General features: G+C 39.3%; 1 protein-coding gene, 1 long non-coding RNA gene and 1 pseudogene across 2 annotated transcripts; all 3 read right to left on the bottom strand.

The window, feature by feature from the left end:
• Positions 1–571: 571 nt before the first annotated feature.
• On the bottom strand, positions 572–4,659 carry LOC144650275 (uncharacterized). Its single transcript, XR_013570066.1, has 5 exons — positions 4,554–4,659; positions 3,733–4,262; positions 1,752–1,883; positions 1,147–1,524; positions 572–796 (listed from the first exon to the last, which is right to left on the bottom strand). It is a non-coding gene; the product is annotated as an uncharacterized LOC144650275 (long non-coding RNA).
• A 3,791-nt stretch (positions 4,660–8,450) lies between these two features.
• Positions 8,451–13,187, bottom strand: LOC144647883 (uncharacterized; annotated as a pseudogene).
• Positions 13,188–20,200: 7,013 nt separating this feature from the next.
• On the bottom strand, positions 20,201–22,050 carry LOC144647882 (uncharacterized). Its single transcript, XM_078507572.1, has 3 exons — positions 21,953–22,050; positions 21,634–21,874; positions 20,201–21,365 (listed from the first exon to the last, which is right to left on the bottom strand). The coding sequence occupies exons 1-3, from the start codon at positions 22,048–22,050 to the stop codon at positions 20,952–20,954; spliced, it is 753 nt and encodes a 250-aa protein (XP_078363698.1). The 3' UTR covers positions 20,201–20,951.
• Positions 22,051–24,128: the final 2,078 nt, after the last annotated feature.

The raw sequence follows: 24,128 nt of genomic DNA, 5'->3' as shown, positions 1-24,128 counted from the left end.
CAATTCGCGTCCAGCATCCACGATCTACATACAAAAATACAAACCAATAAAGTTCATAAATCAACAGAATCTCACCTTGTTTCGACATGTCACAAGTTAGAGTCTGTCACCTAATCGACATTGAAGGAAACTTACCACTACATCCTCTCTTGCCTAATCTGCGTGCATAATTTCGATTCTAAAATATAACAAATCGCACCGACGAAAAGCATTTCACAAACAAAGCAAAACCACGTAATTTAGACGTAGAAGCCCTTATTTTACAAAAAATTCGGCGAGTTCGCTTAATTCAAAATGGCGGATGCATTTGAAATCTCGCACATGAGCAGGTCATGACATAGCGCCTTTAAAGACATGCATTGCGATAAAATTTTTTTAGTGTTTTCTTCTTAACTTTAGCATTAAAAAGTCTTAAACTGTAAAATTATTTTGGGAGTAACATTTTGGCAACGTCCAAGGTCTGCGAAGCGAAGCAACTTTGTGCCCAGGACACATTGTCATAGGAACCGATTGCTTGGCCCCAGGTCCCACTATCCCAGTCAACCCCCTGCAGGCAGTTCTCAATGCACAGTTCTGGTACACATAAAACTTTATTGTTATTGTTTACAATGTCTTTTTAACTTTACATATCTAATGAAAATCATTATTTACAAGTCAGATTGAATGCAAATTTTCCACATTGGCACGGTTTGCAAATTTTACGCTCTACATCTTGAATTTATCTTTCCTTTTACTTCTCTACAACATTTAAGTTCATCCTTACCGGGTGTAACAGGAAACTTTGTGAAGATTAAAACTGAAAAAGAAGATAAAAATTTATTAAGAAACGCTTTATGTCAAGACAAAAAGCAGTCCCTTTTGCCTTAGTCCATCGAGCATGAAGTGAAAAAAGTGCTTTTTGCATGCTCGACAGTCTAAACAAAAAAGTGGGACTGCTCATTTTCTACTAAATCGCAAACAAAATCAGAATTGCTTCATTGTAACCTTTTGCGGTAATTACGGCTTCGTAAACTATTGGCTGAAACAACTCTTAACGGCAAAGTTTCTGTTCTTGAGTGTTAAAAGCAGTCGGTTTTCTAACTATTGTGACATGGTTGACAGTTAGTGGCTTGTTTAAGTTAATATAAGATATCGAGAGCAATTTACCTTTAAGTGAATAAAGTTTAGTCCAGTCAAGCGGGCTTTTGTTGTGGCTTCCATCTGTGTTTCCCGGTGCAAGCTCCTAGTTTGTAAAGAAGAAGGGCAGTAGCTTGATGGCGCATCTGTGGTGTTTGTTTTTACCCTCAAGAGCCTGGCAGACGGGTGCTACTTTTCTGGGTGTTACACAGCTCTTGTTGAGTTCATCTATTATGGGCCCAGATGGACCAGGGCTGCTGGAAGCAGAGTGCTGTGGCTCAACATTCGGAACGACTGGACTGATTGGTTGCAAGACCTCATGTAGTCTACTGAGTGCCTCTGTGTCGATTGTATGCAGGTCTGCAGATTCATCTATGATCCTGCAAGTGGATGGTGGGTTCTCAGCGACTAAAGAAAAAAAACAGAGAAGAAAAAGGGATCACTTACAGTATTAACATAATTTTATTATAAACAGAAGTGACTGATTCAACTACTTTACTATTTTTTTTTCAAGGCGAATGATTTGCACTAATATAGATATACGTTAGACTGATTTCAGTCAATAAAGCAAGTTATAGATAAAATGACAAATGAGAGTTATTCTCAGCAAAGTATAACTTCTAATTGACGCTTACATTTTCAAAAGGAGTGGGATCTGTCATGATTGAAGCTGCTTCTAGCCGATCTAGGCGTTCCTCAATTCTTTCCAATGCAGCAGTCGTTTTGCCTTCCATTAACACGATCGCACGTTCTACTTTCTCCACTACCTGCAAAATATTGACAATAATTATTAGGAATCAGTGTGTTATGGCGAAACTTAACATTTGTCGATTTCTAAAGAAATAGTTGTGATGCATTGAAGGGCAGGTGAAACACTAAGTTGATTATCAACGGAAGGTCGATAATAAGGGAATAAAATGCCTTTTTGAGGGGTGCAAGGGCAAGGAAGTGCAAGGGCCACAAATGACACTTCACGGGTGCAAATAAACAGTATTCCTGAAAAAGGCATTTTATTATCAATAAACAAGGCCAAATGATATTAAGAAAACTGACAAATTTAATAAGGCTTTTAATAAATAAATAATTTGCTCTGAATAAGTTGACTTCAAATAAACTCAAATTTATCTAACTGCCGGTGCAAGTTAACTTTGCATTTAATCCAATAAATTAGCTGTGTTTGAAAGAAAATAGGCTGAAAACAGCTAAAAGTCTCGAGAAAAATCCAGCAATAGACAATACAAGATACAATGATGGAAAATACAAGGATAACCACTTAGTCAGTACACGTTTCTAATCACTGTCACTTTCGATTACTACTCGGCGCCGTTTTACGGTTTCGCTTTCTGTTGAATGTGTGCTTGCGCTCGCCTCCGCGTCATACGGCCCGGGTTCGAGGCCTGGCCGGGGCGCTGTGTTGTGTTCTTGGGCAAGACACTTTACTCTCACAGTGCCCCTCTCCACCCAGGTGTATAAATGGGTACCGGCGAATTTACTTCTGGGGGGTAACCCTGCAATGGACTAGCATCCCATCCAGGGGGGAGTAGCAATACTCCTAGTCGCTTAATGCTATGGAAACCGGGATAAGCTCCGACCTGTATGGGCCACTAGGCTCGAAGCAGACTTTACCTTTTTTTAGCTTTTTTCTGTTGAATGAGAAGGACCTGCTCTCTGATAGATGTTCAAAGTTCTGATTTGCTGTGTGCAGTTTGGATAGGGCTGGGCTAGCGAGAGTAACTGACCCTGCAGCAACTGAGAAACTGAAGTGATTGCACTAGCACTGGCGATGTTGCTGCTTTCGGATTTGTTATTGAGCGGTCCGACTCTTGGGAGGTTTCTGAGGCCGAATGTCCATCAAACGCTTCTTGCAAGAGCCTGGAGCAATGCCTTTTTTGTGCACTTGAAGTTTGAGAAATGTAGTGAGTCAAATCTGTTTGGCGGAAGTAACGGAATTCAGATCGACATTGAGCTTTGTGTTCTCGCACCATTACTCGAATTTCCTTATACCCCAAGAAGTGGCTCTTTTGGTATTTTCGGCCTAAGCTTGTGCTTCGATTTTATCCAATTCTTCTGTTCCCAGATCCGAGTTTTGACTAGAATCTTTGAATTCTTCCATTTTCGAAAGCTTTGACCTTTCTTCCACTTTCCGTTCGCGACTCTGGCAATTTCTACAACTTCTGAAAACACAAGTAATATTAATCCTTAATTTTACGAGGACACATGTGATTACTTAAAGAATAAAGATAAGAGGTTCTACATGACACGAGCATGGGACAAAGAAAAAATTCTGAGTCCCCGACGGGAATCGAACCCATGGCCTCCCAGATACCGGTTGGGCGCTCTAACCAACTGAGCTACGACAGACTTGTTGTGAGCTGGGCCATTTTACTAGGTTGACATATCAACCTAGTAAAATGCCCTCTGTCTCAGCCAATCAGCATTCAGTAATTCTGCCCTCTATGTTATAATGATAATAATTGTGAATAAACCGTATTAACAAATTTTGAAAAGCTGACATTCCGAGCGTAAATTTTTCAGCTTTTAAAAATTCGCTAGGGTGGTTTATTTACAGTTCTCAATTCCAGGTTAGTTATCAATTACGCCATGGTTTGCACTCACCTTGAAAAATTTTTTTACTGACAAGTAGATGTTTCTCAGCTGCAAGATGATTGTCCTCGTGTAGTTCTTCCACTTTGGTGGTGAGAATGTCACAAGCCCTGCTCCTTTCTTCCAGCTGGAGTTTTATAAGGCTGACTTCGTCGTTTGCCGAATGTTTTGGTGTCATAGGCATTGTCTGCACAGCCACGTTCTGTGTCAATCTTGGAGTCTGCGTGGCCACGTTGTTCTCAGTCACTCTTGGACTCGTCACAGCAATGCTGCCCTCAGCAGATGCTTCTTGAAGGCACTATCCACGTTAAAGCCTTTTAACTTTTCTTCGTCCACTGTGCTGGGGACAACCTTGGAGAAGATAGTCTCGTTCCCACAAGGATAAACGTGTCCCGGCCCTTCTTCTAACGTCCTCATCACCTCGTGAATGGTGGCTGCTTGGACCTTTAATTCAGTGAAGAGCAGCTTGCTAGGACAGAATGGCAATGGGAACAGTAGGATTTTCTGTCTTATCTTCTATGGCTCGACTTCCTTGTATATACCTGATTGAAGAAACGTTGACCTGTGAAAAGCATAAACCATGAACGATGCGACCCAAATGTTTACTGGGAAATCTGAAAAAATCATCCCCATCTGTGACGGAATAAACATTTTGATATGACAGGTTGCATTAATCACGCTCTAAAGGTTCAAAAAGAAGAAAATATCTTGATTACCAATAAATGGAATATTTCTCAGCGCACCAATGCTGCCCTCCCAGAATGCCCTTCGGTCTTATCGTTCATGGTTGAAAGCTTTTCACAGGGTCAATCTTTTTTCAATTAGGTGTATACTTTCTGGAGTGGTTACCTGCATATGGAAATGGAGATGTTTGTGAGTTCAAAGTCAGAATGGTTTGAGGTTGCACAATAACATGTTATGAATAGATCTGTCCCCTTTGCAGTGGCAGATGTAGTGGAGGGTCCCCTTAAAAGCCAGAGACGTTTCCACTCTGACCTTCCGCCCCTGCCCCTCTATTTACTTCGGGTACCACACAACCTCAACGTTTTTAATGGGACGATGATCATATACGCAAACTAAACACATCCGTGATAACATAATAACAGTTTGCTCAGTTGTGTCAGCAAGCGAGAGATATAGAGGTGTTCTTCAGCATTTTTGTGTGGACTTTAAAGTCTACACATTGTTGTCATGCAGTTTTTTCCGATTGGGGGGTCACTTTCCGTGATAACTCGGGTTAGTGCTTTCGGAAGTTTTCGACAGTGATCGGAGAATCCGAAGTTTCGGTGAGATGGGCAGCCAAGGCAGTAAACCCAGAAATTCGATCAGTATCGAGTAGGTCGCACTTTATTCTTGAATCTAGAAGCCTTTTTTGACACAGCTTTCGAAGAACGTGTAGTGGCTGGAAAATATACATCAAGGAACAACTTCAAAGGCAGCGGTGGCGTAGATGAAAAGTGAAATAACAATCACGAGGGCTGAAATCTTCATATCTAATGAGCTGAACAACTGTGGTCATAGGTCACGTTTCTTGTTTTTCACACTTTCCATAGTTTTTGTTTCTCTGTGCGGCTTGAGCATTTTTGATGGGCATATTAAAACGAATCAAATGTCTGGTTATTTATTTATTTCAGCTTTGCCAAACACAATGAATGCACAACGAGTTGTATCAAAACAAGTTCGCTGATCATGTTGTTTTACTTGTCTTGGACTCCGGGATATAATTGACCAGCTCCATTTCTCTCAAGTAGTATATTTAACAAAAGACCGATGTCGAATTCAGAACTGAACTAAAACATTGTCATGAAAAGAATAAAAATAACATCGAACCGTAGAATATGCATATATCCAAACCGTGCGACAAAATAATTTAATGGTCGGTTCAAATAACGTCCTTCGCCGCCTCTCAAAACACCGACTTCAGGTGAATATTTCGTAAACAGAAAAATATATTTCTCTGCCTTTCTACGCAAGCTACTAAGAAATTATTTGTGAAAGCTTATTGAAAAGTTCTTATTCCAAAAAGGTTAAAAAAGAACTCATTGAAAGAAAATAAGTTTTTCGATTAGTTGTTTACACAAGCTTTACACAAAAAGTAAGGGTTGTGTAAACAAGCGATGCGAGACAGTTCACGCGCTCTACGCAACATTTCTTTTTTAAATGAAAATAGTATCCTATCTTGCTAGCGGTAAGGAAAGGCTTTTGGTCTAATAACTGCTGTTCTTGTAGGATTCTAGGTTTTTATTTGCATGAAAAAAGGCATTTGTCGTGAACGACGTGACAAAGGGTCACACCACGCTCCTTCACATTGCGTGACATCCCAAGCGGCAATGGTAACGTTTGTTTCTTGAAGCGTAGTACATAAGACAAGTAATAGTACACTTTGTTTTTCCAACAGTCTTGTAAATAATAAATTGATTGACAAGTTCTTTGTTTTTCGCCTTGTATCTCGAATTACTCGATTCGAAACTTGAAGTTGTTGACTGCTACAGTAACTCATTGATTAATTCATAATGTCAACTTTTATTCAAATGAAAGTCCACACATGTTCGCATAGCGGACTCACTTTTACTGTTATTGAGTAATACTGCAAGATATTATTTGAGGCAGTTTTGCCTAGGTAAAGAGGTTTATTAATTATTAAGATTAATATACACAATTAATGTTCCCCTTGCTTTCTTTGTGGAAGTGTTCGCTGATACTAAAGTATGGTCACAACTGAGCCACTGATCCGATGTCATTTGACACATTCTGCTCTTGTATAAATTTTCCTTCAAGAAGTTATTTCGAGCAATGCAAGATGCAATAACTTTTTGACCAGGGTTTTTATATCTCTGTTGAAAATCTGGAAACTGTAAATATAAACTGTTCCTAAGTGCTGAGAAGTAGACCTCCCTGTGTGTAGCATATGCTTTATATATTGTTTGTAACCAGAGCCTGGATGTCACTTGTATTGCCCGTCTCACAGCGGGGTACAGACAATTTTTTGCCAGGGGGCGGTGAACCATTTGCCCAAAAACTTCTCGCAAGTTGCCCAAATTTCAAAAAAGAAAAAAGGGTCACACGTTGCACTAACATGAAGTTAAAATATTTGTACCTATGAATCTATAATATGAACTCATAAAACACGTTAAAAGTAATAGCTGTCTCTGCCATTTCGACGGCCGAAGATATCAATGATACAATCCATGCCATTTTACTGAAAGGTTGTAGCCCCATCAGGTGCTGCAGAGGTAAATTTCAATCTGTGCAATGCACTGAATGATCGATCTGCAGAACACAATGTAGCAGATTTCACTGATAGGACATATGCCACATTTGGAAACCCTTTAAAGGGACCATGTCACGGATTTCACCAGATTTTTGAACCGCCAAAATTTATATTTGTGTCGCATGAAACCTAAAAATTATGGTGCAATTTTATTAAAAATGGCTATATTAGAGCACTGAATCTGTTAACTAGCATCTTTGGCTGCGGATGGCTAGGATGGAAACGGATTGCAATTTGAAAACGTTAGGCAAACGTTTTCAAATTGCTTCCGCGCGTCTTCAAAAAGCGATATTTTTAGCCATAGCTTGATTTCTATCCGCAAATTAAGGTTATATCTTCCTTTAGATGTTCAAAGATAATGTTTTTTATGGGTTAAGTTGCCTACCATTTATTTCAGAACAGTTTTGACCAAAAAACTGTGAAATCCCCATGACATAGTCCCTTTAAACTTATCAAATAGATCATTCTCTTGCATTGTCTCCGTTTCTGAAACAGTTATGTAGACTAAAACATGCACACGACTAAAACTTGTTTACTTTTTCTGCTCAGCTTCTAGAATCTTGCCGTTGTCAAATTTAGCAATGTGAGATAAGCTTTCTTTATCAGGTGTTTCACTGTAACAAATATTTGCAGTGCAGTGCAAAACAATAAAAAAAACTACAAAAATGTATATCAACATATGATCTCCTTCACTAATAATTCATGATATTATTATTAATCTTCACCATGTGCAGTTCACCTTTAGAGCAATTGTTTCATGCAAAAAAACATCTGTTGGCATTCCGATTTTAAGCCATGGCACCCCAGGCCCTCTCAACTTGGTGTCGGAACCTTAATTTCTGACAGATAATGCAGTAACACTTATCAAGCTTCCAACTCCTTTGCATCCCATTAAACAGAAAAACTAGAAACTGTGTCCACATTTGGGTTAAGACAGGAAATAGGGAAAGGGGTGTTATTCGGTCACAAATGTGGAAATTTTTATTTTTGTTAATGGCTTGCCCAACATGAATCCGTAAGGCAGCAATGACTTGTGTCTTGACGACAAACATCCTCGGGTGTCCATAATGACCAAGAAATGGAGGAATATCCAAAGAGACACCAAGTGGAAGTAAATCCTCAATGGTAAAACCTTTGTCTGCCATCACACTATCGCCATCATCAAATGGCAAGTCTCACAAATACTTCCACTATACAGCTGACTAAAAAAGGTTGTAATCCGCGAAAGGTCCAATCCAACCAGGCCTTTGACTGTAGTATGATTTTTGTAGAAGCTGAACAGCCTGCTTCCGGTATTTAGTAACCAGCTACTTGGCAGTTGACAGTTACATTCTTTACAGGCAAGAATGACTCTTGTCTTGGGGTATTTTGCTTAGAAGTCTTCTGGCATGGTTCTATCAATTTAATCACGTGTAGACCAAATATTAATAGTACTAAAATGGAGATACATAAAACATGGTTAGTAGAGGGGGATGATATGATATAGGCAGTTTCTGGTAGTTTAAACCAGGTGCAGAGCATCTGAAAAGAAGTAGATGAATCTGTGTGGAGCATACAAATTGATATTTAAACAAATTTGCCATATTTTTCCATGGTCTACACTCTTGTAGACAATTGGACATTTTATGGCATCATTTATATAGTCTATAAGAGTGTGGACCATGGAAAAATGAGGTCGATTTGTTTTATACCATAACACGGGAAATTTATCTCCAAAACTGTCGGGAAAATTCGCTGGGAAATTACATGTGCGTTACAGCGTGACAGAGCGAAAGATTGCGCCATCAATCAACTTCAAATTCAGCAAAGATTTCATTGGTCTATTTATGACATTTTACAAAATGATCCCTTCTGATTGGCCATGAATGATTGATGTTCAAATACGTTTTCGAGCAACCTAAAAATAGTTCACGTAAAAAACTGATCAAAAGATTTTGTGTTCGTTCAAAATAAATACGAAATTCGTAATGTTTTTTTTAGAAAATCGACCGTCATTTTGGTTAAGAATAAAAACATTGGCATTGCCAATGGTGCATCTGTGGAATATTGCGTTTGGTAGGGCTGTGTTAGACGTTGATGCCGAAAACATCACTGCATATGATGCTGCAAGGGTAGAACAAGAAGATGTACTGGTCTGGGTAACTGCACGCTGCTGAACGTCTTGCTGTACTCTTCTTTCAGGGGTTTTCAAGGCGCTTGAAAGGATATCAGAGCACTTCTCAAGCTGATTAACTGATAGCCTCATGTTAAAGCTTGTTAAACTTTGCTCGTTAGCATCGCCTGATATGTTGCCTGGGAGTTTGGCATCTGACCACATGGTGATGGCGGTCGCACAAACACAGTGATTTGTGTAGGTTTTGGAAAAACCATCTCCAAGAGAGATTTCCTTCATCATAGATGACAGCTTGTTTGAAGCAATTGGTTTATTCTCATACCAGATGTCATCGCCATTACTGACTTTTGGCTTTGTTTTCTGGAAAAAGGCCTTTTGCTTTGGATTCAGCAGGGAGATGTACTTTTTGACCCGTTGAATACAACCTCGTCTGTTTTTCATAGGTTGGTTTGTCGGCGAACCCCCCTTGATGGTTCTTGGATGCCTCGTTGTGGCTCATAGTTGCAAATTCCCTTCCATCTGCGTATTTGTGAAAGGAGAAGCTGCCACGACAGAGTTGCCGTTGCATCTTAAAACCAAAGTGGCACCAGTAGAGGGCGACTATGAACCAAACTTGTTGAATGAGACCAGCAGCATTTTCGTAATTCAAGAATGGACTTTCTTTTAACTTTTGGATGTCAGCAGCTTGTATTACTGGTTTGTGTTGGGCGTCTTTTCCCTCGCATCTGTTTACTTTCAGTTTACACTCCAACGTTTTGTTTGAGGACTTCGATTTTTCGTCAGCTTCAAGGTGACAATATTGGCTGCAAAATGCCTCTCAACAGCGTTACAGAACCCAAGGAGAGAAGACCTGCTGTACTAGTCGCCTTTCTTGTTGCTCCTTTCAGCTTAAAACCGTCGGAGAGCATCGTTTAACTCAAACTCCACCATTTGCAACAATGGCTTTGTAATTTGCTGTTTATGACACCAATCTGCAATTACTTAAAGAAAAGGAATTTGCTTTGCTCTTTGAATTTCTTGTAACTAAACATCGAATTAAAATGGAAAAAGATGTCAAATTTGTGTTTGTGTATTACCTTTAATCGATTTCTTAACCCATTTTGTGTTTTTCTTCGTGCTTTTTGCCTCAGCACCGGCGACTATTTCAGTCAGGTCATCCTCTTCCAAGGATGCAAAAACGGGATTTTCCTTCAGGGTTATGCTCACTTTTTACAGCTTCTAAGAGTTCTTTATCGGAAATTCCCCCTTCCAGTCGTTTGGGAACTCCTCAGTCTCCATTTTAGCTCAAATTCAAGATAATTCTTTTGAAAAAATTTTTTCAGTGAAAAAAATTGATTTGCCTTGAATTGCGTTACATGTTACGTCATTTTCATGGTCTATACTCTCGTCGACCATAAATTTCCACAAATCAGTGCGTGCAAATTCTCTCGGCTATGGTATAAAATGCGATAATACACATTTTTGCCTGAGTTGTCATCAAGATCCTTGTGCATCCGGTAGAATCTTCTGTTAGGAGAAGCTCTATCAGACGTGGCTGCAATCACCCACAGGTTACAAGAGATCTCCAACATGGCCACGGCCTCCCAAAACAATGGCATCAGCTGATCAGCAGTGACTCCATCAGTTGCAAAGTGTACAAGGCTGAATTTTAGCTCTGTGCTACACATCTAATAAAAAATACCAGGGCATGAGTTGCAATCTCATCAATCTTATCCAGAGTTGCATAGTCTATATCGGGTTCGCTAAGATCCACATAGCCAATCAACTTGCCTGTAACTTTGTCGAAAACCAGGTTGAAGAAAAAAAAAGACAACGTAACGTACATCAAAGTACACGTTAGTCAATTTTTGCAACTCTTCCACTGCATGATCATGGAATCCCCTTTTCGGCCGAATGAAGTTCTTGTAGTCTCTTAGTGTTCTCTGGCTCGGCAACACCAGAATGTTGCTGTTTCTCAACTCTTCATAACAAGATGGCAATTTGGCTCCAAAGGACAAACAGTACCGAATAAGCATGGGGAAATACCTGACTCCAGTTTTGGGGTTCGACAAGAACTTTTTCTGCTCCTGCCAAAAGAGACTCATAAATGGAGTGACTTTGTCAGTCTGTCCAAATATAGTCAACATGTCTTTAATTAGTTCATGGTCAACTTCAATGCTTGACTTTTGAATTTCATCCTGCATTTCTTTAAGTTGCCTTTCCAGTTCAGCAAACTTCAGCCTCCAAATCTGCTGTGTCAGTTTGATTCGATCCGGTGGTGTTTGAGAGATCGCTGAATTAATGTGAGGTGGTTTATCAAGGTTCCTCTTCTTCTTGCACTTTGAGCCAGTTGTGATTGATGGGAATATTTGGAGCAACTGTCACACTGTTGATCTTTCTCCCCCAGCAAAACTACACAATCACTGGTCCTCCAAAATTCCTTATGTGGAAAGGAAGGGCCTGGATCCTCAAACAGTGGATCTCCAGGAACTTTTGGAATGATATGTGGAAGCACATAATGACATCTTTCTGTTGGCTTAACTCCAGTGCAAATGTAACTTATCTCCAAATCCTTGACAAGATCAGAGACCGTGGTTTGGTGACTGACCTTAAATTGTTGGTATACAGATCATGATCCTCTGGCAGGTTCCATCCAAGGATTGAAATATTATAACCAAGGCTATCACCGATCATCAGTTCAATCTCAGGTAACAAGAAAAGGTCATTGCATTTTTTCTAGACTATTCTGTCTTTCAGCTCTTGTAAATTTCAATCGCTTATCAATTTCAAGGCCTGGACTCTCTCGTACCATTTCTTGGTGGGCTCTGGTGGCAGGTCTTCACCACAGATCTTGAAATTAATCCAAGAAATATAAACTCTACTTACTGTAGACCGGAACACCGGATAAAAATGACAAGTGTTGCCCATGAAACCCTTGTTGCAGTTGACATTTGGCCAAAAAACCCTTCTTCTTGCTTAGGTATTCTACTTTGTCCACACACTTGAACAACTGAATCATTAGACTACCAATATCTAGTAAAAGCTGGGGCTGGAGTGAAGAAGCTAGGGCTATAAAAAGTAAAACAAGAAATGAAAAATGTATTTTAGAAAACATAACTAATGAAAAAATTACATTTAGGAATGCCAATACAGAAGCCAGTGATAACAGTTTCGTTAACTGCCTACCATTATCAAATAGTTATAAGAAAGAAAAGAACAGAACATTATTAATTTCAGTTTGACTGATGATGTGTTCATACACAAAATTAAAATAAGGATAATGACTGTAAGAACAGATTATCTTGTTTAGTATAGAACTTAAATTTGGTAATCAAAAGAAAATGAAACCAGATGTAATGGTCAGATTCTAATGTTTAATATTATTTTATTAAGAGTATTTGGGGTGCAAATTTGCCTGGATAGCATGCCCTTGAACTCGACCCTTCCCTGCTCCCACCCAAACTTTTGCTGCACGGGTCGTGATCTACACTACGATCAGTGTAGAAATATTTGCACTTCTTATGCATGTGTACACTTAAGGTCTTAGTTGTAGCCTAGAACGTACATAAGTTTATTTCAAGATAAGCTCACCTTAACACCAAGTTCTGGCGGTTCGTCCGTTTTGCTAGGTCTCCCTGTCTCAGATGCAAGTGGGTTATGTTTGGTAAAGAAGTACAAGTGGTAGGTCGAGCCATAATCGGTGATAGGTCGCAGATAAGGTTTGTTTTTTTTATGTGCCGATAGCATGGGACTGCTTGCAAGAGGTTCACCCACACTGCTAATATATTCCACGAACGAAAGGCTCCCGACTGAAGAACCAAGTTTTCCACGATTTCGGATATCATTTTCCCCTGATGCCAAGTTGTCTCCTTGCTTCTGTCGCTTCTCGGGAAGTTTTTTGCATGTCCGGCAGCAAAATGGGGCATTCGAAGCAAACAACATGGAAGCAGAATTTGACTGCAGAAAATTGAATTTGCCGGATATCCAAAATCTTACTGAGAAGATCACCAACAATTGACTTGATGTCGGGTCTAACATAATATCTGTCTCCCTTCCCAGCTCCTGTTCTACAAAGGATGCAAGTTTCGATTTTTCCTTACACATATTCATCATTCGCGATCCCACACAATCCCACAAAAAAACCCGTCATCTTGAAACGGAATGATAATTTATGCAGCGTGTTGGTTTCACAACTTAAATTATGCAAAATTAGCAAGTCGAGATTTACATCATCAGTATGGAATTTCTGTTTGTAAATCGCAGACTGTTCTCCTCTCTAAACGCAGCAAGTGGATCGGAGCACGAAAGGCGGCTGATAACGACAATAACCCACTTGCAATTACCTACACAGAGTTTGTACCACTTGTTCACTGCTGTTGTTTAAGTAGGCTTTTATCCTTGGTGACTCTTAAAAAAGTTATCAATTGGACAGGTGTTTATTAGAGTGACAGTTCTGCTCTGAATCATTGTCTGTCACCCCATGGTATTACTCTTGCATTGAGGTTAGTGGGTGATGGAGATGGCGATGGTGATGGTGTGGATGTTGATTGTGTAGATGGTGATGTCTTCTGTGTGATATAGAAGTGTCTCTTGACTTTCTCAACTTTCTTAGTGTTAGTAAATCCTTTCTCCTGCAATTGAGACTTAACAAGACGCCTAAAGCTTAATGCTTAAAACCGGGCGGTTGATGTTTAACTACTTCATTAGACAAGTACAGCAAAAACTTTTAAAATACCATTTAATTTATATTGAGTAACACGCAAGTCTGTGAATTGCTTGTCCATGCTTGGACAAATTCCTGCTTAGGCTTTCAAATTTTTATTTTTCTTCCGAATACTGAATAACCTAGGTATTGAAAACGTTTTGTGTGCAATCTTGAATAAATGAACTCAAACCAGTTAAATGGCAGTACAAATGATCTCCGACCGAAACAAACAAACAATTTCGTTTAAAACTAAGACGTGTTTTTACATGTAAACATTTTTAAAAATGTACCACACCAAAAAAATGGGAATAAGAACAAGATAAGAAAGCTTTTCAGCTTTCAAACATGATAGCTCCTCAAGTCAATTTTGGGAAGCAGTCACCCAAAGGCAAGTTCTTGATTGCGTGATTCATTGCAGGTCATTTCTCCATCGCCGTTTGGTTCCGACTGAAACTCAAAACCCTTGAATGAAAAACAAAAAATATATATTTTATATTCCTCGCTAAAAAGAGCGAAGTAACCAGAAAATTACAGTATTGGCTCCTGCTCGAATAAAACGAGTAACATAAATAATAAAAAAAAACCCGAATAAAACGAGTCAAATATCAAGAATAACAGAAAAATTTCTAAACAAAATTACAAAAGAAAATAAAAAGACTAAAAAAGGCCATGCATTAGACCACATGTATTAGATAACAGATGCTGTTAAAAATCTCAACTAAATGTGAAAAAAAGATTCAAGATGAGACGAAGAAACATTTGAATTGCATTAAAAATTTTGAATCCTTAAAAGCCGTGAAAATACTGATGCCGTGATAAAATTTAATTAATTATACGCGCCGAAGGGCACGTTTTCATTTTTGCCGTCTATTATTTCATTCTAGTTTGAAGAAATTATTATATTATTACTTTGCATTTCCATTTTGTTTTATGAGTTCTTGAAAAGTGTGCAAGTAAAGTTTTTACATCAAGAACAAAATAAGGTTCTTTTGTTGTGTAAACATTCAATTCGTCTGTGACACACGACTTTGTCGGCCCAACTGTACACGGATGGAAATAGACAAAATGGACACAATTCTTGCTAAATGAAAAGCATCTTAAAAGTAGAGTCTGGAGCCGTTTTTAAATGCAGGAGCTTGCTGCAAAAACATTGCGTGACTGATGTAAAAAAAGCTTCGACCTCAGCGACCTGTCGAAACAATCACCGGTTTCGGACTCCAGTACTCGCTTGAGTCGAAAGCTTGAATAAAAACATAAAAATATATCTTTCACGTTTAACAGAAATCGGGGTATTAGATAAAATTTTAATTGCTCCTGCTGAGTAAATATCAAAAGTGCGGGATCTGAATCCTGGCCAAGAAAGCGGCCGAGTGAACTACTACGACAAATAACGCAAATAAACATCAACATGGTGCCGTGTTCGTTTCAAAAGCCTAAAAAGGCAACTATTAAATACAAACGTGAAAAAATAAAAAAGAAACATGAAAACGTTTTAGATGAAATTTTATTCAAGATGGGGTCAAGAAACATTTTAAAAGGCAAAAAGATTTAGAAAATTTCAAAAACGTGAAATTTTGCATGCCGTGGTAGAATTTAATTACATGTATAAATTACCCGCGCCAAGATTTCATTTTCATTTTGTAGACCATTTGTTTTACTTGCTGGCTTTGCGGATCCCTTCACAAATACCATCATAGTTCGTAGAAATACTATACATTACCATTTTGTTGACTGAAGTCTTGGGAAGTGTGTAAGTAAAGCTTTTACATCAAGAACAATTATTTCGCTGTGCAAACATTCAATCGTCTCTGATACGCGACATTGCCGGCTCAACTGTACACGGATGAAAATGGACACAATTTTTTCTATTAAATGGAGAGCATCTTCAAAGTATTCCGGCTCAAAAATTCTCTGGCTACCAGCCCTTTTTTTAAAAGCAGTTATGCGTGAAGCTTGCTGCAAAATCATTGCGTGACGGACGTAGCAGTTTTCAAAAAAAAAAATAATTGCTTGGACGTGTCAAAAAAATCACCGGTTTCGCAAACCAGTACTCAAACGCTTGAATAACACAAAAATATATATTTCACGCTTAAGAGAATTGAGGGTATTAGATAAAATTTAAAATAGGAGAGTGATTTAATAGCTTCTGCCGAGTAAACTTCAAGGGTGCGTGATTTGAATCCTGGCCAAGAAAGTGGCCGAGCGGGTCTGGAACGATTTACCGACAAGACTACTACTACTACTACCACTACTACGACGAAAAAATTCCGGGCGATTTATGAACCGGGCCGGCCCAGTCTCCCCGCCCGGTTAATAAATCCTGCCAGTTTCTGCAGGTACATATCCAGTTGTGAAACAAACATTTTAGTCTGCCTTCTTTGTAATAACTTTGAATTTCCCGCCGACAAGATGGTCATCAAAACGCGTTGTGAAATGTAACTCGGTAAATTATCCGCTATGACGCAAGGAGAGCCGTTCCAGCCGGTCGATGGAAAGGCATTCCTGTCTCTGCCACTGGTTGAGAGTTTTAGATGAGCTGTAAGCACCAACAGAAGAGTAAAAACTGTAATACGTTGCTCAAACTCCAAGCCGCTGTCTTCAAGGTAACAGACCTCAGTATTAACTGTTGGGCGAACGCGTGGTGCAAAGTATGGGTACAAAACAATGCTTCAAAGGCGTATGGGCAACTTTTTTGCCAGGGGGGCAGTTTTACAAAACAGTCTGAAAGAAACAAGGGTCATACGATGCACTAACATAGGCCTACATATGAAGTGAAAAATTCTTACATAAAAATCTATCAAAAAATAGCTGTCTGCCATTTGATGGCCAAAGATATCAACAATGCGATCCATGTCATTGTTTACTACAGAGTTGAAAAGTGTCCTTTCAATGCTAATAAGTGCGATGACACGTAATAATTTACTGACATGCTGTTGCCCCATAAGGTGCTGCAGAGGTACGTTTTCAATCTGAGAAATGCACTGATATGAATGATTTTGCAGAACACGATGTAGCAGGTATATCTGCAAGGATATGTACCACATTAGGAAACTCTGGAAACATATCAAATAGATATAGCAGTCGATTTTGTAAAATTTAGCAATGCGGAGAAGCTTTGCTTATCAGGTGTTTAACTGCGACAGATATTTGCAGTACAGTGCCCAACAATAAAAAAACTACAAATATGTATATCAACATATGATCCCCTTCACCTATAACCAGATAATCATCTGTATATGCTAAGAAAACTAGCGGATTTACGACAGTAAATGCGATAATAAATTGGAATCAAACTTTAATGGAGCTCGCTGATACATGTCTTCACTCGTTCAGTGTCACGTAAGAAGGAAGGACCTAGGACGCGAACCATCCCCTGAGCAACCCTAAATAAATTGTGGCTAAATCCAGCTAAAAATGGCGGCTGTTTCAAGGTTGGCTTTGGAAATTTAAAATTTTTCAGAATGTTTTTTGTCCCTAAACTATCATTTATCAGAAAAAAAGAAAAAGAATTTGATTTCCTCTATGCCGTAGGCGTGATTTACAGGACACACAGACAGTGACATTATTTTATTACAGCAGTTATAGCAATTTGAGTGTTAAATACCACCTTGATTTTCTTACTGTTGACACCATGTTTCCTACAACCACCAAACTCGACTATTTACCACCGAACATCGAAGACCTGAGTGCAATTCATTGTGAAACGATGTTCTGGTTAGTTTTCTTTCCTGTTAAATCAAAAAAGGCGACAATGTATTTTTTGTTATTAAAGGATGACAAAAACGTAAAGCTACTTATTTAACTGTCACGTTTCAAAAACACAACATGCAACGTCTCTTTACTGAATTGCAAATCCTGAGCTGTTACATCTGCATTCTGCATTAAGACGAGGCTCATGACCCACACCCGGCCCACAACTACTTGCAGAATAGATCAATTAATCACTAAATAAATGATAAATAAATTATACATTTCTAGATAGTGGATGACCTTTATGACCGATTCAAACACCTACAAGATAACTTGGATCTAGTGTGGTTTGACCCTGAGCTTTTCTCTCAAGCTATACACAATAAAGGGTCACCACTCAATCAGTGCTGGGTTTTATTGATGGGACAGCAAGACCTATTGCACGCCCAGTCAGGAATCAGCGAATTATGTTCAGTGGCCACAAAAGGACACATTGCTTGAAATTTCAAGTCAGTCTTGTAATCACTCTTAATTAATTTGTTTTCAATCCTCCAAAACATTCCTGATGAAGTTAATCAGATATATATATAAAATATGAATAAAAACAGTAAAATCCCCCTCCCCCCAAAAAGAAAATAAAAGATTTAACACCACGTCTTTAAAGACAACTCATGTTTCGGATCAAATATACACTTGGCTTCATTATAAAATTTAAAAGTATCCTGTATGAGTTATGAATAAAGGTATTAATATCTGATCGATCGATATCGATCGATATCTGAACAACCTGGCGCCCACTGCCCATAACACCCCAGTCATGCGTTTCTCAAAGGTCCTGAAAACGGTCCCGTAAAGCTTCTGAAAAGTATTCTGCGTGTTTCTCAAAACACCCGAAAATTTCGGCCCCGAAAAAAATCATGTCATTTCCCCCCGAAAATTTACTGGAGCTAACTTTTATTGAGAGATACAGGCTGTCTCCTGAAAGGATTGCCTGGCTTGTAGATAAATTTAAAGAAAATCAGCCGTAACACTGACAGAAACTTTCCCCTAAGCGCGGAAACACTGGTGAGCGATTTCTTTTTTGTTCGCTCACTTAATATTGGACACAATTTGTTATCACGATTGGTCATGATATCATCATCATTAATTTAATGGAATAAAGAGTGGTTTACAATCTTTTTTAGGTCCTTACGGCATTAAGATACTTTTCCAGCAGAAGTTTTTGAAGGTGATTGGCGATACAATGGGCGAGTGTGAGTCGCTGTGTCTATGCTGTTGCGGAGTGTTTGTGCAGTATAAAAAGCGACTAGATTGCATTTCCCAGTTCAGCTGAAGAAATAAATGTAAGTACATATTAATTGCAGTTGTACATAATATTGGGCGTTAACAAAACCCAGATCGGATCAGATCGGACCCGACCGGATTGACAAAATCCGGATTGGATCCAAAAAAGTCGGATCATCGTAAATTTCTGCCAAACTCATCATGTGATACCTCAAATCGAAGATGGCGAAAAAAGGAAGTAAGTGGATGTTCCCTTTGTGCTATTAGAAAAAGAGACAAATGTTAGAATGTTAGCCTTCAGTCTGTTAACGGAGGATTTAATTATCGCTCTCTTGAGCCATTTCAGTGATGATCTTTATGCCATTGTGTTTGCTAACTCTGTGGCTTAATAGCCTTTAAAGGAATGCTGTAGTCTATATTGTGTATCAGTTTAGTGGATTTCTAACTGTCAACTCGCATATCTGAAGTGGCAGTTAGTTCGTATGATAATGTTTCGTTACCACGGTTGCAAGGATCTAAGATCCGAGTCTTTTAAAGGCTACTGCAGTCTCTTAGCATTGCGAGCAATGGTTTCTTTGTTTTTAAGCTCCCCTTAGTTTGAGGGGTTGTGATATGTGCTCTGGGAGCTATAAAACTTTACCGCCATTATTTTTTATCTGTTTGTTGTGCTACTTGCATCCAACAAATAAACTATATGGCAGTTTGATCACTGCATTTGAAGTCTCTAGGATGCTGCAACGATGTCTCCTGGCAATTCGCCATGTTCAAAACGAGCGGTAATCTGGGTACGAATTGCGCCCGCGAAGCCGCTTGGGATCGTTTGGAGGGACAGCGAAGAGAAACAAACATGGCCTCTCAGTCTCACTACAACTGTTGTGTTCCTCTGTGCAATAACAGTTTTAGAAATGCACCTGAACTTCACTACTACAGAATTCCTAAAGAGCCTGCTATACGGAAACAGTACGTAGTCCTCATTAGAAACGAAACGTTGAAATTAGACAAGGAATGTACGTGTATTTGCTCTGCTCATTACGAAGGTGGGGAAAAATTAAGCAGAACCCACTTGCCTTCAATTTTTCCTTGGACGAAATCGCATGTTCCATGCAGAATTTTAAAGAGGCCCAGCTTCGAAGAAACGCAGAAAATGGAGCAGACCAAAAGGAAGGCTTACTCTGGGCCATAAAATCGCCGTATTTATGGGCGGTTTAATGCGATTTAAGGCGATTTTAGGCGATTTAGGCAAAATTCGTCAGAAAATTATGGCGATTTTTAGCTATTTAAAGGGATTTAAGGCTATTTAGTGCGATTTTAGGCGATTTAACAGGAAATTAAACAGAAAATTATAGGAAGTATTCCCAATAACATCACCACCCTTATAAGGAATACCTCTGGTTACTATTATGATATACAAGTACTCAAAAATAACAATATCAATCTATGTATCTATTTTATTTTGAAGGCCTGATTTACAATAAATTAATTTATAAGGATTATTATTAAGGATATTAGTAACAATCCTGGTTACCAATGCCTAACTGGATTGATTTACTATAAAAGAGATCTTTCCTAATACTTTGTCTTTGCGAGGTTTTACTTTCGTTGATTTTGCAATTCACAGATTCATGAAAATTGGACGCGTTGAAACAAAATGGTAACATTATTATCTGCATGCTTTAATGCATAAAGAAAAATGTTTCCAGTGAAATTTTAACTAGCTACTTAGCAAACAATTTGCAAATCTAAACCTCACAAAATAAAAGTCATCAGGGCACTATAACTCAATCAATGAACATACTTCATGAAACATTTTCAAATAACAAATAGGATAGGGATGAATCAATATTAATAGTGGAATAACGTAACACAAACAATCACTACATAAAATATATCTAAAACACACAAATTATGTAAGTACAGTTGAACCCCTATCAAGTGGCCAGCTACCAAAGTCCCAACATCAGTATAATACTGTAAATTAAACTCATATTAAATGGCCAACCCCTATTAAGCAGCCACTTGCCATTTCCCCAAGGGTGGCCACTTAATAGGGGTTTGACTGCATATTATAATAATCTTAAGGCAAAGTATTTCCATTCCTGAGCAACTCTACAACTTAGTCAATTTGTGTTTCACAAATTATACAATAATATCGGTTTGTCCAAGCTATATGCACATCAGAAAAAGATCAATCAAAAATCACAAGTTATTGAAATTGTTACTTTAGAGAATTTATCTCCTAATAATGTGCAATTTGTTGTTGTGATCACAGCCCGAAAGTTTGTTTTGTCACACAGTTTTTCTAGTTTCTGAAATTCTCCATGTTTCTCTGGAACCCAACCAATCTGTTCTTCTCCAGAATTGAACATGCAAAATATTCCGATACCATACTTAGTACCGTATGCTAATGTCCTCCTCACGGATACTTCTTTTTGCGTCAAGCCAACTGCCTCTTTTGCCGCCGGGAACTTTGATGTACCGCTAACATTGAATCTAATAATATTTCTCCTTTGCAATTGTACAGCTGCCTTTGAATTCGCTGGCTCACAATCCCTCTTTTCTTCGAAACTTGGCAGCAATTCAGTTTGCACTGGGCAGTGTCTAACCTGTAATAAATTGAGATAACACAGTTAAGTTTATACCAATGTCATATGTAAAATTAGTTCCTTTTTCAGAACTTGCCTAAAACAAGACCACACGCTACCATTTTGTTTACCCAGCATTCCTTACAATGAAGCTCGTTGCCAGTCTCCGCGCGTTTCCCGAATTACCGCTTTGATCCCGAGGGTCTCCCAAGCGAATTTTCAAGTTCGCGCTAGACCCGGGCGCGAGACCAGAAGCTACAACATTATTGATGGTTTTAACTACACTTACCTCGAATTCAGTTTTTGGGACAAGTTTTCTTGCCACATTGCACTCTGGCAACCAATCAATCCCGACAGTGGTGACTGAATCTGGCAGTGCAGTTGATTTCAATGAGTCCAAACCACTCTTGTTAGTCAACACCACGTGGAAATAGTACGTGAGTGGTGCTTTCGTTGACACAATCGCTAACCGCTCCTCCAAACCTCGTAATTTTATCCAGGATAATTTTGTGTTGGACTCTGCCAAGTTTCTTGGTGACGAAAAAAAATTTCAAACCACTAAGAAAATTGCTGCGCATATGATGAGACATTCTCTCACGAGTTCTCACGCTCTCTGAGCTTCTCCGGACTTCTCACACTCCTGCTGTTTTGTAATGAATAAGACACTGTTATTCATCACAAAGCGCTTTGCATTGAAAGCAAACATTTCGCGTCTCAAGTTATTAAAAGATATTTCTATTGGCCAATTATATCAGGGTTTGCTGTTGGAAAAACCACAGGACAGGAGGAACTACAAGTAGTTTGCACGTGAAGCAGAACTGACAATGTGAAGCTAGAGTGTTTTCTGTTCAATTGCGAGAGTTGCTTGTTTTACTTTGGCCACCACGTTCATATAGACAGGGAGTTAGTTTAAACGATCTAAAGATAAAATGTAGTGTCATGTCGAGTTCTAACACAAGCCCGGGCTCAAGTGACTCTTCTAGCTCCAGCAGCGACAGTGAGAACTCTGAGCGGTCCGTGTCTGTACCATGGTAAAGTCAGTGGAAAGACAAGTGTGTCGAGGCATCCTCATAGCAAGAGTAACTTATCTTCTGTGGGTTCAACTAGCGACGTCGAGAGTGACAATAATGTAGAAAGGGGAAGACAACGAAAGAAGTCCAGGCATGTGTCAGAACGGCATCTTCCGACAGTGATACAGAGAGGCTTAGACAACGAACAAAACCAAGTCAAAAGCATGGGTCAGAATCTTCCTCCCGTCTACAGAAGGACAAAAGATTGAAAAAAGCTTGCGAAGAAAGCAAATATGCTGGTTCACCCTCCCGTGATTCAGGCCGCGATTACCAGGAAAAAGGTCGCAAAAGGTCACGCAAGACGTCACAATCCCGATCACAAAAGAAAAGGTCCCGTTCATCCTCGAGGGCATAGCGGTCACGTTGCCGCCGTTCCCGCTCAGACTCACGGGATAGAGAAAGGACAAAATGGCACCACTCACAAAAAGACACTGTTCCGGGATCATCCATCTCCCAGACTAGTTCCACATTTACAGAATTGGGTCAGAACAAAGACCAGAAAGGTGAGTGAAACAGACAAGGCGGAAAAACCGCTGAGCATGCGCGTGCAAAATCCCGCCAATTCCAAATTAAAAATGTCGGACGGTGCAGGGTGACAAATAGCATTTTGCCATGTATTTAGGGACCAGTTACGGCCGCTCGTATGAGTTTGAGACTGCGGCTTCTCACTGCATTTCAAAGTTCGATCACTTGACTTTCGGGTGGCCATTTTTGACGGCAATCGGACTGAAGCGACAGCTGTACATGACAACAGGAGCCCAATCGATCGTGTTTTTTCCCGTTTGTTAAGGTCCTACATGAATTGTTAAGGTCAGGAACTCCATAGACGAAAGTTTGGACATTGTCAAAGAACATATCAAATATGACTTTTTTTTTCGTTACAAGGACTTTTTTTAAACGCCCTTGAAAGATGGAAATCCAAATATGGGCGAAGGAGTCTGCATTGGCGCTTGTCTTCATCTCCTCACTCCCTTTCGATGAGCAGTTTAGCGAACAGTAAGCAGTTCATCTTGTTTATCGTGATGGCTGTTGTTTGTGTTATCGATTTTCTCATTGTTGTAAATAGCTCGTTTCCTAAAAGCGCTTTCTTAACTAGTGTACTCAGTGTTCTGTATTTAGAATTAATTTGTATGAATAAACATTTGTGAGTTCAAGTTATTTCTTGTCGTTGTTCTTGTATTCGTCGACACGGCCATTTTGTGCCGGCTTCCCTCACGATTTTCCCGCCTTTTTGCCGTGTAGCCGCTAATGTCGATATCAATTTAGCCGGTTTTCGGCTAAACTGCAACACAAACGCAAGATTTTTGTGTTTACATGGCTTAAAATATGTTCTGCGCGAAGGCTCCTAGAGCTTTGAGGAGCAAAGAAAATCTCATAACAAGGCCCGAAAATATTTATTGTTGGGGGAAAATTTCCTGTGTGGCTAAAACAGAATCTTAAAACTACGGGTTTCAAGAAAGTGTGTACCTCCGTGTACGACATCATGAAGAGCTGAGGCAGAAAAATCGAAATGTTTGCTGTTTTCCGATATGTTCCCCCGACGACAAGTGCTCTGGAAGATTCACCACTTGCCCACAGCGTTTTGTTTCAGTGTTTGAGGATTTAGCTGGTCCGGGTAAATTGTCAGGCCGAAATATTTGTCAAACACATTTAACTCAGAATGACAACGACACTCGCATAACTGGAAACATAAACTATATTTCTCCCAGAAAGG

Source organism: Oculina patagonica, chromosome 4 (assembly GCF_052425735.1).
Source record: "Oculina patagonica isolate OP01 chromosome 4, crgOcupat, whole genome shotgun sequence".
NCBI classification, from domain to species: domain Eukaryota; kingdom Metazoa; phylum Cnidaria; class Anthozoa; order Scleractinia; family Oculinidae; genus Oculina; species Oculina patagonica.
This window is presented reverse-complemented; position numbering and strand designations above follow the sequence as displayed.

What these genes read in the sequence shown, in the direction of transcription:
- LOC144647882 (XM_078507572.1), bottom strand. Translation starts at nt 22,050, where the DNA reads ATGTTTGCTTTCAATGCAAAGCGCTTTGTGATGAATAACAGTGTCTTA. An exon ending in TCCGGAGAAGCTCAGAGAGC is followed by an intron (nt 21,875 to 21,952) that starts GTGAGAACTCGT and finishes TTCGTCACCAAG; the next exon opens with AAACTTGGCAGAGTCCAACA. An exon ending in TCCCAAAAACTGAATTCGAG is followed by an intron (nt 21,366 to 21,633) that starts GTAAGTGTAGTT and finishes AATTTATTACAG; the next exon opens with GTTAGACACTGCCCAGTGCA.